The following is a 14,801-nucleotide window of genomic DNA, read 5'->3' on the forward strand; positions in this document are numbered from 1 at the left end:
GGTCATTTTAAAAATCCACTGATGTTCTCTACACAGGGGGTTGAGAGGTTTCACATCCCACTCCTTCGCTCACTCTCTTGTGTCTTTGTGTGCGTCAGAGATATTTCTGGTGTTAGACTCTGATCACATGCAATTCTGCTCTCACTTTAAGAGATGGTATTTAGAGACTGAATTTCTGTTCTGTAGGTACATCCTCTTTGATTTTGTTGCTTTCTCTTTCTGCACTGTAATAATTCTTAAAACGTACCGCCTTACATAGGAGTTGGATCTAGCATGTATGCTGCTTTAGAGCTGCAGTGACTCTTTTAGATAGGATCTTAAGAAGAATGTAATGTTTGCTGGTCAGCCAGGTTTTAGCCAGGTTCTATCTGTGTTTGTGTTTGGCTTAGTGTTTGGTGGGTCTTAACTTCATCCGTAGGTAGCGACATGTCCTATACCTAACCCATGTTGTGTCTTTCACAGACGTTAAACCATGGGAAATGTGGAGAGCCAAAATGGAGGCCACGCCTACTACAGTGAGGGGCAGGGCCACCTCTCACGAAAGCACATGACCCGATCACTTCGCATCTCTAACAAGCAGTCTCGACGATCGCGTCATGCCTCAACCAGCAAGGCTGAACACCGCAACTCTGAGACCAGCACAAAATCTAGCAGCACCCCTTCCATTCCACAGTCCTTAAGTGAAAATGGCCTGGAACCCTTCAATGTGACAGATGCTTTGGAGGGCTATGGGGGCACTATTTGGGTGGACCGGATGGCCATGAACTTGCGGCCGGTGTCCTTCCACGACAACTTGGCGGATCCCACCACCACGCCTGGCTCCGAAGATGGAGTTGAGATGGACACAGTGGTGGCAGATGGTTGTGATGATGATGGACTTTTCACAGGTGAGGACACATACCTGCAGAGGACCAGAGACGGTCCTCGGGAAGGTGGCAGCTTCAAGAAGAAGCGCTCCAAATCTGCAGACATGTGGAGAGAGGATTCCATGGAGTTCTCCCTGTCGGATCTAAGCCAAGAGCATCTGACAAGCACAGAGGAGATTATAGGGACAAATGAGGATGAGGACAAAAGCTTTGCCAACTGTGGAGGACGGCATCGCACCTCAAGCCCGCGGACTCTCGAGTCTCACTCAGGAGAGAGAGCCAACTCTTTAGATGAACTTTGCACACAGAGGCTTCCTCTTCGTGGCTCCCACCATCTCTATAATGGTCACAATCCCGAGAGGACGGAAGGAGGCGGAATAAACGACGAGATCTTGTCTCCTGCAGAGGAGGAAGGGAACGGATATGGAGCGTACACTCTTCCTTGTCGTCGTTCTCACTGCCTGTCTGAAGGACTGTCCAATCATAAGACTACCATCTGCTCACGTATGCAGGGACGGCGTGCGCAAACAACACATGTAAGTTATGCCTCTGGCAAATGGTTTTTCACATCCTCTCAAAATAAAGACTGTTATGAATCATGTGCACTTTGCAAACTTCCAAACCTGCCAGATAGTGTCGTCCATTTATTTAGAACCTAGTTACTAAAGTGCAACAACCAAGAACTGGATAAAGAGCTTATTGGATTCTCTTTGGAAATTTGAAAGTCAAAGTTGAACTTTTAGGTCTAGCAAAATGTGAAAGATAAAAACACTCCAGGATCTTTAAAATCAAATTCTGATTTTGACTTTCATGTTTGTGCATATTTTATGTGATCTGAACTGTCTTTGCTTGTCAAAGAGCTTCCAATTTTGAAAGGTCTCAGGGGACAGTTCAAACACAACTTTCATGTTCAAGCCTTTGGCAGCTACTTTGGACAACAGTGTTTTTGAAACATGATATTTCCCATAATCTACCTGCGAGGAACTGCCGTGTTTCTGTGTTGGCAAAGGGAATCGGCCCCTTCTCCTTAGAATGTCTTCCTCTTTCTGTTCCTCTTTCATGCACTGGTAAACAAGTTGAGAACAAGTACATAGTCTCTTCCTTTGTGTTTGTCAAAAGAGAAAAGAAAGAAGAGCCGTTTAGCAGCTCAATTGAAGTTAGTTTCCATTACAATTTTTATGAATTGTCAAACTATTTGGGGTGAAATTCTGAGAAGGAATTCTTGTTTGGAGGATATCCCATATGAAGTGCTGTCACTGTAGAGGGAGTGTCATCTTTTATCTGCATTAACCTGGTCTGTGTGTGTAGGATATCACAGCTTGTGAGGGCAGCGAGTATGGAGACAGTGGTATTGACGGTGGTGCAGCTGAGGTCGAGCACTCCTCGCGCCGTTGCAAGGCCATGTCTGCGTCCTTCTCCGTCTACTCCACTGCTAGCGGAAGCATCTTCGCGGGAAGTGACAGTGGCAGCAGCAGCGGAGGTGGAGGAGACCGTGAACGTCAAGCTGGTGGAGATCAAGGCGTGTACGAGAACTTCCGTCACGAGCTGGACTTGAACTCCAGACAGACGCGGGAATGCCTCGAGGAAGCCAGTTCGGCTGCCAGCGATGAAAGGAGCAGTGGAACGCTAAGCTCCGTTTACCCCTCAGACATTCTACTTAGCACGGTGCAGGGCACTGTGCGGAAGGCCGGCATACTTGCTGTGAAGAACTTCTTAGTACACAAAAAGAATAAGAGGGTGGAGTCAGCAGCAAAAAGGAAGTGGAAGCAGTATTGGGTGTCACTCAAAGGTGAGATACAAGCTATGTTTAGAATAGCATATTGCTCTTATATATATATCTCATATTGCAAATAATCACCCCAGTTCTGCTTCATGTAGATGAATCAAGATCCTGAAACTTGTATTACATTTCCAGTTACATATTTTCTGATCTTCCTTCTCAACTTATTTTCCAAGGATGCACTCTGTTTTTCTACGAAACGGATGGGCGTTCAGGGATTGATCACAACAGCATTCACAAACATGCAGTCTGGGTGGAGAACAGCATTGTCCAGGCTGTACCAGAACATCCCAAGAAAGACTTCGTGTTTTGTCTGAGCAATGCACTGGGAGACGCCTTTCTCTTCCAGGTAACTCTTGACAAATCTCAAAAGACTAATATTAATGTGATTCCAGTTACTTTTAAAATCTTGAATTTTTCAGGGTATTATTTGAAACCCTTGGCGAGGTTTCGGTCCATACATTTATGACGACATGTATCCAGTTGATATAGAATTTTCCGACCTCAATACACATGGTCCACTGTTTCATTCAAAAATGCTGAATGATATTTCTAAATTTAAATGGGTCTCAGTGGCATTTTATTCTGTGACAGGTGACAGCATCCTACTTACCATGTGACATTCTTAAAGGTTAAGTAGTCAGGCTTGACAATCAAATCTATGTGACTGTCATTTGGTATAAAAATAAAAAAAGTTTAGTGCTGAAAGTATCTCGTTGTTGCTATGGCGATAAAATGATGATGTCAATAGTGATGTATAACCTTATATATCTGGAGTGCCAATTTTTAGATACTATTTTTCCCATTGCAGCCAAAATGCCAGTGGGCATCCTATAGTGAGGATGTAATGGTCTGATCTACTTCATTTTAGACATCAGGTCAAACAGAGCTGGAAAACTGGATAACCGCCATCCACTCAGCCTGCGCTGCGGTCGTCGCCCGGCAGCACCACCGCGAGGACACAGTACGATTGCTGCGTTCTGAGATCAAGAAGCTTGAACAGAAGATCGACATGGATGAGAAAATGAAGAAGATGGGTGAAATGCAGCTCTCTGCCGTCACTGATGGGAAGAAGAGGAAGACTATCCTGGAGCAGGTATGCACAGACCACATATGCAAATTTCTAGCATTAGGTTTTGGTATTTGCCAATGGTTGGACAAAGATATATTTTCAAACTCATGCCATTGGTTGAGCCAGTTAATAAAAATGTTTAAACATTAAATTAAATTAAAGCTTCACCTCAAGTTTACCCTTGGTTTCACAGGGCTTACATTAAGCCAGGAGTAGGCCTTGGTTAAAATAGGACATTTAAGTAGCTTTTATAACCATGCCTAAATAGATTACTGGTGTGCATCTTGAGACAAAACAATGGCACTGACATTTTTTAAGATATGTCAGTGCACGTTGCTTTCAGTTAAAACAGCTCAAACATGCATTTTAGTCTGGGACTAGGCTTAAAGGTACAGTAAGCGATTTCTGAGAAACGCTGTTGAAAGTAGATCGGACTGAGCACCAAAGCACACTTGTAGCCAATCAGCAGTAAGGGGCGTGTCCACTCATGAGGAGGGCGGTGCCTGTGCTGCATAGCGTGTTTGTGAATTTGGGGGTGGAGCTATCAAAATATAGGGCTTTGATCCTTTTGGGTAGGGGCGTGTTTGCTTTGGTGATTTCAAGTATCAACAGTGTTTCTCAGAAATCGCTTACTGCACCTTTAAGCCTTGTCTGTGAAACCGGGCAATAACCTATTAACCTTTACCTATTCACACACTCTGCTGAAATTATGCTTTAATGCTGGTTTACTTTATTAACTAGCACACAAAGATTTGGTGTTTTTGTGATGCTACTGTATATTTGTGCGAGTATGTGTTTTTTTTTATGTGGCTTCTAAACTAGTCTCTGACTGACATGTAATTTGATTCTACTTACATAAAAGATGAGTGTGTAAATGCGTGTCTATTCACTTATTTGTGTGTGTGATGTACTTGTCTGTTGGTGTGGAGGTGGGCATACTCCTCCATGGTCTCTGAATAGACGTAGGTCATGCTGGCTTGGAGGAGGCCTGCTGACTAATGATTTATACCAGCATCCTCCTCCAGTAAACAAAACCCTATTAATAACACTGCCCACACTCTAATAGTCAGCAGCTTAAGGGCCCTCATCAGTGTGCAAATGCAGAGCATTTTTAAGTACTAACAAAGTAAAAACAACAGATTTTCGTTTGTTCAGATATTCCTCTGGGAGCAGAATTTGGAGCAGTTTCATATGGACATGTTCCGGTATCGCTGTTACCTGTCCAGCCTGCAGGGCGGCGAGCTTCCAAATCCAAAACGCCTACTTGCTGTTGCTTCCCGCCCCACCAAACTGTCCATGGGTCGTCTTGGCATTTTTTCAGTATCATCGTTTCATGCCTTGGTATGAAATACACACATATATACAAACCTCCATGCTCAAAAGAAACACACTCAGTATCAGTGCATAATTCTCTCTTTCTCTCTGTTTCGCACACATCTTTTCTCATTCACACGTTTAGTTAACATCCTCTTCATTTTAATCCACTCCACAAGAGCCCAGTGAGCTCTGAGCTGCCTGCCAGCCTGTTCTTGGCCTAAGTCCTAACAAAAACTGCATAACAAAACATGCTGTCATCATCGTGTTTTTGTCATTCCTGTGGTTCAGCAGAGAACGTACAGAATGGCGTAACATTCAGCATTATGACCGCCTCACCTCAGGCGTCACAGTGTGGTGTAGAAAAGCAACTCCCATTTTATTGTATAACTCATTGAGTTCCTTGTAAATGAAACCAAATCTGACAGAAAATCATTGACTTTTTAAATAATGAAAAAGGGACAAGGTTTTGTTATTGTATTTTCCCCTTAAAAGCATGTTTTTTAAAAGCATCATCTCTAATCACTGCCTTAAACCTTAAATGTCTTTATACAATTTCCTTTCTTGTTTCTTCTCTCTTATAAAGCAAGCCACAGGATTTGTCTTTAGACACTGTACTGAAGATGTCACCTAAACTACCAAGGTTTTATGCTTATAAAAGGAAATCCTCCATACAGACTGATTACTGAGGAAATCCTTTATGGCTTCTCTGGCACTAACGTTTATTATCCCAGAAATGTCAGTGTGGTTTCGTGTCGGGGTGTGTGAACAGGACATTTCCACACCATGGCAGTTTATGTGTGTACTGCTTCTGAAATGAGTCATGGTGTCCGATTTTTTCCCATCACTGATCTTTATTTGAAGCCTAAAGGCAAAGGGAGGTTTTTTTCCCCTCTCTTTCCTTATATTTTCTCACAGTGTCACTGAGGCTGTTTAAAATCAATGAAGGCTAAAACATCTAGGCAGAGTAAAGGCCTGTTCACACCAAAAATGATAATTATAATTATAAAAATAACTATATTAGCATCCACACCAACAGACATTAACATTCTGTTTAATACAAACATGAAACTGCAGTTATGTTGTCTGCCGCTCGAGCTCTGTAAAGTTGGGTGGATTCTGACTGGCTTGTTAATGTTTTAAAACATTTCTGAAAGTGATTACACCAATATTGTCCTTTGTGTCGTTATCATCATAAGTGTGGTGGACGTTGCTATTCTATTAGAATTAGACTGATTATTAAACCTTTATAGTTATTGTTTTTGGTGTGAACAACCATCAAGAGTTATTTCCCATAAATAATACTGTTTTGTGTCTTGCATAAATGTTTGATACTAATTGTAGATCTCACTATTCATGTAATTGGTGAAACATTTAAAGGACTAGTCCACAAATTTTGTTTTACTCCTTTACACACAAGGAGACATTTTGAACAATGTTTATGCTGCATTTTCCCATTATTTTTTGGGTGATCTACCTCTTTAAAGATTGACTCCATAGTAACAAATGCTAAATGTTTTAAAACTACCATCACATGTGCTTGATACTCTCTTAGATGTTTATTGCCTTTCTGTATTCATGTTTGTGTTGCACAGGTGGCAGCGAGGACGGATGGGGGAATTCGGAAACGTACCCAAGCCCTGTCTCGTTCCTCCAGTAAACGGAAGAGCCGTTTCTCCTCTCTATGGGGTCTGGACACTACCTCAAAAAAGAAAACCAAAGGCAGACCCAGCATTAACCAGGTTCACATCTGCTAGTCATCTGCTACAGTCTGTTTATGGCACATTTTACATGTGCTCAATAGAACGAATCACTGTTTATTTAGCATACAATTTGCGATTGTAAGTTTGTATGTGGTATAAGTACATTCAAATAACTTCAAATAATCTCACACATTTATGGTGGGACCCAACTGAAGGTTCATGATGTTATCCTCCCTTGAAACATCCATAACATGCTATTTCGCAGATAATACTCCAAATTCGTCTCAACTAGTTGTTTTGTCTCAACCTAAGGTGTTCGTAGACGGGGAAGAGCCGGTAAAGAGGAATCTCGAGCACATGTTTGAGGACACTGGAAAGGAGACACTGGTGAGGACGACGCTAATAGTTCACAGCATGCTTTACATAATTAAAACTCTCAAAGAGAATACTGTCAAAGGCAGAACGCATGAGCACCGAGATGTTAATGCTGTGTGGATCTCCCAATGGGAACTGGAAAGAGCTAGAGAGAGAGTTGAGTCACCCAAGCTGGGCTGCAGGCCCTCTGAGAGAAGCGGCGGGAGGCCCAGGCTCCTCTCCCACCCGGCACGTCCATTAACAGCCAGGAGAAGAGGCAGATGGCGGGTGTTTTGGGAGGGGAGTGCGTGTGTGTGAGTTGAATGATTGACAGAATGTTGGAGTGTTTAATGTATTGTCTGCATGTGTCTGCCAGTTTGTGAGTGTGTTTAAGTCCCTTTGACCCATTTCCCGCTCTCCTTCACCATGTGTGGGCTTGCTGTCTCTCCATGATGGGGGACCACCATCGCAGCTACTCTGTGGGCAGATTGTTGAGGGGAAGGGGAGGGTGCTAGGCTGTCACCCGATAGTGTGGGATAAGCTATCTGAGCCGGGCAGCATGCCGTCACTGACAGCAGGCCAGACCCGCTGACAGACCCAAGAGCCCCCGAAAGGCCCACAATGCACTTCCCAGCCGGCACACGTCAACCCATCGATCACCCGCCAGACGTCTAACAGCAGCGTTGTCAGACAGAGGCGCTGAGTATTGCACTGGGCTTACCTTGCACATTGCTGTGCTTGGATGCCAGGTTAATTAGTATCAGATTAGATATCATCACATTGTCTGCTGCATCGATCCAGACAGCCCTGCTTAAATGTGATAAGCCCGATTTGTGCAAATATAACCTGGAAACTGACACCTCAGTAAATCTGCATTCAGAGGTTTTGTGATATTGTCTTGTGGTAATCACTGTTCTAATGCATTTTAGTATTCATCAACATGAAATTGACGCTGTTTACCTTCTTAATACACGTTTTTGGTGGTGTTGTACACAAATTATCAGTAAAAATAAAAGAAAAAAATCTTCATCATTGCCGATTTTTCCTTTTGAGTGACATCATTTAAGATGTGTAGGCTATTGGTTAATGTTAACCAATCAATCCAAGCAATTCCCGATGGATGAAATCAAGTTACATCCTTCATTTTAGGATTGGGCAATATATCGGCAGTCATATCGGTATCGCTCCGATAAGTAAAACAGGCCATGAAATAGTATAAAATAAAATATAATTCCAGGTGGTTGAAATCAAGTTCTGTCCTACTTTTTTCAGGATTGCACAAGATTTTTGCAGTCATATCGGTATCAGTAAAGTAAAATAGGCCATAAAATATAGTATAATGTAATATAAAATATATGTAGATATCTACTGTTAGCTCGGCTATTATTTAAAAATAAAATTAATCGATGGTATTGGTAGTTTGCATAGCAGTATGTCCCTAAATTTCTTCGCTATGAAATATATCACATTATATATGTTAAATGCAAGGGCCCCCCCCCCCCCCCCCCCCCCCTCTATGTCAAAATTCTATGATGGAATCTTATGAGCGTGCCTAAATACCAATTTAAATTTTTTACCATCGCTTTGGCGCCCCCATGGTGCTGCGCCCCTATGCGCGGCATATAGCGTATACCCACTTTTTGCGCCACTGGTTATATGGGTTGTGAAAACCATTTCAAGTTGACATTAAGCACATTCAAAAACAGTTTACTTCTTTTTTTAAATTGTTTTAGCAGAAGGACCGAGAGGGTTCGGTGAAAAGCCTCCCCCAACACAAGACGGACAATGAAGTTTGGGTGCCCGACTACCTCACGCCGTCCTGGGTCTCTTTACCTGACGATCGACCTGTGTTGGCTATCATACAACCGGGGGAGACGGCCATGGAGGCCCTGGAGACACTGTGCAGGGTAAATGTCATGTGTACTCGCAAACAAAACTTTTCAAATCAAATAGATTACCTTGAATCCTGTCAAACTGAAGTTCCCAGAGGCTGGTAACTGGATGCTGCATCCTTATCTTTCCTATTTTAACCATGCTTTCTTCTAACATAATTCCTCTCGTAGTTTCATGTTGAACAGCAATGTCTCAGCAGCGACATGTTTCAATGTCGCATCAGCCTACGTTATTGTGACAAGATTAGCATATATAGCCACACCCACTTGAACGTTGCCTCAGAAATATTATATATGATTATTGAAAAAGTAAATCACACGTAATTGATTTTGTTGTCCTGCTTGTCATCTTTTGTGATGAGGTGTTAGCACACGTTGGCTACAGATATGTCAGCTGTGCCATTTGGTTCTTTCGCAAACAAGATCACAGTTTCGCCATACAGTCATCTTGCAGCCCATCTGCAACAATGAATAGGAAATTTAATACCTAAAACACACTTCAATATTATCAAAGCAGAGTAATCTTATGATTCATCCATGGCTAACATCTCATGTAACACATTTCCTGAAAACACGAAACTTGCCCACCCCTCCTTTGATGCTGGAGTTGTTGAGAAAGTGCTAGAACTTTCCATTTCCCAAGGCAAACTGCTAAAGTGTCAGTGAATTATTTCTCCTTGCGGTTATCTTCCTGTTATCATTCTGCTGTTGTAGAGTGTTCTAGAATGCTCTTATCCACACTTCTCGTAAATATGTCTTTAAGCATTTATGTAGGTAACACACCACGTCTTATTCAAACTTGAATGCCAGTAAAGCAATCACACTACAGTTACTCATTCCAGTATTTCAATTTTTTGGTCATCTACATGCATCTCTTTAGATAGTCTGAAGCAGAGTAGCATGAAACATAAAGAAATATAAATAAATTATCCTGCAATTAAGTGGCCGCACTAAATCCCAGAAATGGTTTTCTGTCAAGCCCTGACATAAAATATAAACCAATTCACACTGGAGAACATAAAGTTAACATCCTCTGTCATGGACAATTTTTTAAGCATTTTAAGATGGTCGTAAGTAACAGCACAGATTAAATGCTGACTTTTATTGCTGAATGTAAATAGTTTCTCGATATTTATTTAGACGACCTCATTTGTTAATCTTTCTTTTTATACAGCTCGCTGGAATACCTTATTCTAATTGGTCAGTTGCAGCATTCTGTAGTCAAATATATGTCATGTCATCTCACAGTCTCCACTTTCTTCTTCTTTCTTAATATATGTTTCAATAAAACAATATTTCATGACCTTTTTCACTTGTTTAGTAACCATGTAGTAAGTGGGATAATGTACAGTCCTCTACAGTTTATGTTTTTATTATATATTTATATTTAGTGTTAATATAATATAGTATATTATAATTTACTATATATAATATTTCCTGGTTCTCCTCAAACTTAAGACTTTGACTATGATAGCATGTTATGAACCGATACACAGCTGCAAGTTCATGTCCTATCTGGTCCATTGGGACAAAGAAAACGTTTTTTTGATGAGGTTATTGAGTTCAGTACTTTTATATGAAAGGCACAGGGGTCTGAACGAGGCTCATAACCTCAGATGTCTCTTGAGGGCTTGAGCCATGTTATCCATCCCCCATCTTTCCTGCTGAGTGATCATACAGACCACAGTGAGCTGCCATTTAAGGGATCATTAGTGTGCAATCCTTGCAGCCAGTGCTCTATAAACACAATGCATAATTTGCCAACTAGTCTAACAAGTTTCGTTTTTTACACAATTTTAATTTTTAGTGTATAAAGACACAAATGCTAATAAGAAAGTGATTACAACCATACAAACTTGTTTTTTCACTTCACAGGCTCACAGACTGGATCTTTCCAAGCACTATATACGGTTGAAGTTCCTTGTCGACAATCAATTGCAATTGTATGTCCCCAAGCCTGAGGAGGACCTCTGTGACCTGGTGAGTCCAACGAAGAGAGCCTGTCAGTGGCCACAGCGTTTCCTGGACAGTTAAGAACGCTTAGCGGTCACAGACTCAGCGTGGGTTGAATTTATTAGACTGTGACGGGCTCTGCAATGTGCCGCAGATAGTATAAAGTTTTAAAGTTCTGACTGCGATGTAGGTTAAAGCGAGTCTAAACTCTCAGACAGCCTTGAGGCTGCTGCATATGTTATGAATGTAGAAGATGCATGTACTGCATAATGCACTCTGAATAGTTCTTCTATCCCCGTGTGTGTGTGTGTTTGTGGAGTCTGGGGAAAACCACCTCTGCAACGACTGTGCAACCTCAAAAGCTAACTTACTTAGCTCTTTTTTTCATGGTTGCTCTTCTTAGATAACAGATAATCTTTGTGTTTTCCATGTCTCCTCTCATCTTTTCACTTTCTCTCTGTAGAGACTTGACTTTCTCCTACTTTTACTCTCCCTGAAATGATCAAAGCCTCAGTTTTGTCTCAGGCTCTCTTGAGAATGGGCTGATTTTTATTTAGCGTATCTATGCCATGAATTTCAGCAGACTAAGACATTTTCCATGATGTATATGAGCTCTTTCTGCTGTCATACTGTAAATGAACTGTACATCCTAAGAGTGCAATGTGACTCTTTCTCTCTCTCTTCCTTTGTTCAGCTGTTCAAAGAAATTGAAATTTGTGCCAAGACAAACAAAGTCATCCAGTTTGACAGAGATGAGTCCTGTGCCATAGGCTACGGTAACAATACTGTTTAGTTTATTTCTGTTTTTATTCCAGTTGTTTGTTCCTTTTTCAGTTATTTATCTCTCGTTCTATCTCCTCCAGGTTTCTCAGTGGCAGTAGTAGAGGAGGATGGAGGCCAGCAGCTTCATATCACTGACGTGAAAGCCGGAGGTCTGGCATTCGCCAAAGGTGTGTGATGGAACTCAACGGATAGCTGTTCTTCATTATAGCCAAGCCATATACAGTGTTGGAGAAGATACTTTGAAACTGGACACACAACAGTCATTCTGCGATAGAATGAAAAGGATTGTGCGATTGCTAAAAATAAGAATTTACTTCAAAGAGATTAGAATCTAGTTTGGCAATGCATTTCTCTTTTGTTTATGGGATGCTTAATCATGAAAACAGTTCCTAGATTATCTTACTGCCTCTATTTGGCAGCTGTTCCAGGTCCAAATCAAAACCTTATTCCGTCCTCCCCACTGTAAATGCCTCACCTGCAGTAGTCTGTAAAACTGCTGAGAAATTAGCAGGGGAATATGAGTCTGAACTGAGTTGACTGACCCAAATCTCCACTGGACTGGAGGAAAATCATTTAAAAAGCTTTCACATGAGCACAGGATTACTAAGAGGAGCAAATTAAAATCATTACACACTGCCAGTGATATCTGTGCCAAGTGAGTGCGCTCATTAAGAGCAACCTTCAGAACGGGTTCAAATACTCTGTTCCAGGAAGTCCAGTTATTGAGCATCAGAATATTTTAATTAGTGGCCTTTCTAAGATAAGCATCGCTATTATTATTGCCCATACTAAGGGTCAGGGATTTGTGCTAAATCCCCAAGAATTAAACCTATGTGACTGAATGCAGAGTATACAACGAGCATGCCTTTCCCTGCTGCAAAAACCCATTTAAACCATGCTGGTTTAGCTGAAAATTGCCAAAACCTAAGCTTAGACTAGCAAGCTAGGTATAAGGCTGGTTTAAAAAACAAAAAATCAGCAGGGTTTTGTTTCAGTATCGTTAGTAATTCTACCCAGAAGGCCTTGCAAAAGTGGCAGTGTACAATAAAATGCTTGTCTGGATGAATAGTAAGGCAGATGGATGCAAATCCAAGTGGACAGTGTCTAGTATGGGAAGCAATTCCCTCTTTTTTGGGGGGAAGAATATGCCCCAACAAAGAATTGGCTCATCAGGAACATGTGCTGTCCAAACTGAATGAAGTGTGTGTGTGCGTCCATGGATGTGTGTGAAATACGCACAGACAAACTTGCTGGAGGTAATACTCAAATTCAGGACAGTTTGGACGCACAGCACTGAGGGCGCTTGTTGATGACATCACCCCAACATTCATCATCACTCTATTGCCTGGGGCAGAGCCGAGCATCCAATGAAAAACCTTTATTACAGCTGACATTTTGCTTCATGTAAAACTGGGTCACACTTCAGGCAGTGTGTGCATGCATGCATGTGTGTAAACCCATACAGCATTCATAAAAGCTTAGAAACAGGGGGAAATTCAGCTCCAGCAAGAGTTGGGAGGCTGGGCATGGACGTCGATAATCAATTAAAGTGGCAAACCTGCCTAAAGAGTGTTAACTGAGCTATTTGAGGCTAATTGAGCAGCTGTATTGGTAATTGATAATTAAGGAAGGGGGAGGAGCAGACACGTTTTCTCCCTTTGTTCTCATCCTGTTTTGTAAAACATACACAGCAAATCTACTTGAATAATAAGGATGTAATCATTCATCTAACATGGTTATATGAATAATTAACTTTTTGCATTAATAATTAACCTCTGACAGCATATAATTTTGCATCTCTGTAAGAAAACAAGGACTTTTTAAATGTTTTAAGAGGAATTCATGAATATTTTTGTCTGCTTCTGTGTTTGAGTGATGTAACAAAACTTTGAGGGGTTACAAACTTGATTTAATTTTTGTAAAACATTGTGTGTGCTCAGGTCTGCGAGCAGGTGATGAGATTCTGAAATTGAACAGTAAGCCGGCGAGCGCTTTGGAGCTGGCAGACATGCAGGCTGCGTTTTCTCTGCCCTCTCTCACCCTGACTGTCAGCACGCTGCCCGCTACCGATCCACACCAGCTGTGCCAGCTGCCTCCCCGCCGATCGGACGGGGCGCAGGACCTCTGCACTGACATCTTTTCCCAGAGTCAGGGTAAACCTCTTCACCACTGTCTTATTTTTTTCATAGATTTCCATATTTTCTTGCCATCAATTTCATTTGGTACAGATGAGGCATTACTCCACCTTTTAAGTCATTCTGAAATCATAAAAATCAACACTAGAATTTGACTGTACATCAACATACAGTACTACTAGAGATACGTTACCATTTAAAAGTTTGTGGTCAGTAAGATTAAAGACAGCATTTATTTATTTAAAAAAAAAAGTTAAACAGTACTACTGTGAAATATTGTTTAAAATTTAAAATAACTTTTCTATTTGAATACATTTTAAAATGTAATTTATTCCTGTGATGGCAAAGCTGAATTTTCAGTATTTCAGTCTTCAGTATTCTTTTAGTATCATTCATATACAGTTTTTGTTAATATTTTGTTTGTTAATATTAATAATTAGGTTTTTTCTCATTTCCTATTTTAATGTTTTAGTAATTTTGTTGTGTTTTTGTCATTTTTATATATATATTTTTAAATATGTCTATATAGTTTTTAAGCTTTAGTTGTTTTACTTCAACTGAACTAAACAAAAATGAGATGTGTTGCTTCGGCAAGTAGCTGGAATAAAATAAGTTTCAGTTAATTTCAAGTAATGAAAATGTTTTTGTTGTTTTAGTTAACATTAGTAACCCTGCTTCAGTGTCACATGATCCTCCAGAAATCATTCTAATGTGCTGATTTGGTGCTCAAGAAAGGTTTCTTATTGTCAATGTTGGAAACAGTTGTGCTGCTTAATAGTTTTGTGGAAACCTTGATATGTTTTTTGGGGTTTCTTTGATGAATAGAAAGCCCTCGAGATCCACTTTCCTGCAGTTTAGCCCCAGTCCTAATCAAACACACCTGTACGAGCTAATCAAGGTCTTCAGGATTGCTGGAAAGCTACAGGCAGATGAGTCTGATCAGGGTTGA

The 14,801-nt window shown here is 41.0% G+C and overlaps 1 protein-coding gene across 2 annotated transcripts in view; it reads left to right on the top strand.

Annotated features, from left to right (window-relative positions):
• Positions 1–472: 472 nt before the first annotated feature.
• tiam1a (TIAM Rac1 associated GEF 1a) overlaps positions 473–14,801 on the top strand; it is a 31,050-nt gene continuing 16,721 nt past the window's right edge. Inside the window, exons 1-12 of one of the 2 annotated variants that reach the window (XM_056247706.1) lie at positions 473–1,402; positions 2,175–2,655; positions 2,823–2,995; positions 3,518–3,742; positions 4,874–5,059; positions 6,628–6,774; positions 7,048–7,122; positions 8,823–8,996; positions 10,857–10,961; positions 11,629–11,710; positions 11,798–11,884; positions 13,658–13,870. In XM_056247706.1, the coding sequence (XP_056103681.1) occupies positions 473–1,402; positions 2,175–2,655; positions 2,823–2,995; positions 3,518–3,742; positions 4,874–5,059; positions 6,628–6,774; positions 7,048–7,122; positions 8,823–8,996; positions 10,857–10,961; positions 11,629–11,710; positions 11,798–11,884; positions 13,658–13,870 (2,878 nt within the window). The remainder of the gene's footprint in view (positions 1,403–2,174; positions 2,656–2,822; positions 2,996–3,517; positions 3,743–4,873; positions 5,060–6,627; positions 6,775–7,047; positions 7,123–8,822; positions 8,997–10,856; positions 10,962–11,628; positions 11,711–11,797; positions 11,885–13,657; positions 13,871–14,801) is intronic. The other variant, XM_056247707.1, reaches the window with a different exon arrangement.

This window comes from Rhinichthys klamathensis, unplaced genomic scaffold (assembly GCF_029890125.1).
Source record: "Rhinichthys klamathensis goyatoka isolate OS25496 unplaced genomic scaffold, OSU_Roscu_1.1 h1tg000050l_1, whole genome shotgun sequence".
NCBI lineage: Eukaryota > Metazoa > Chordata > Actinopteri > Cypriniformes > Leuciscidae > Rhinichthys > Rhinichthys klamathensis.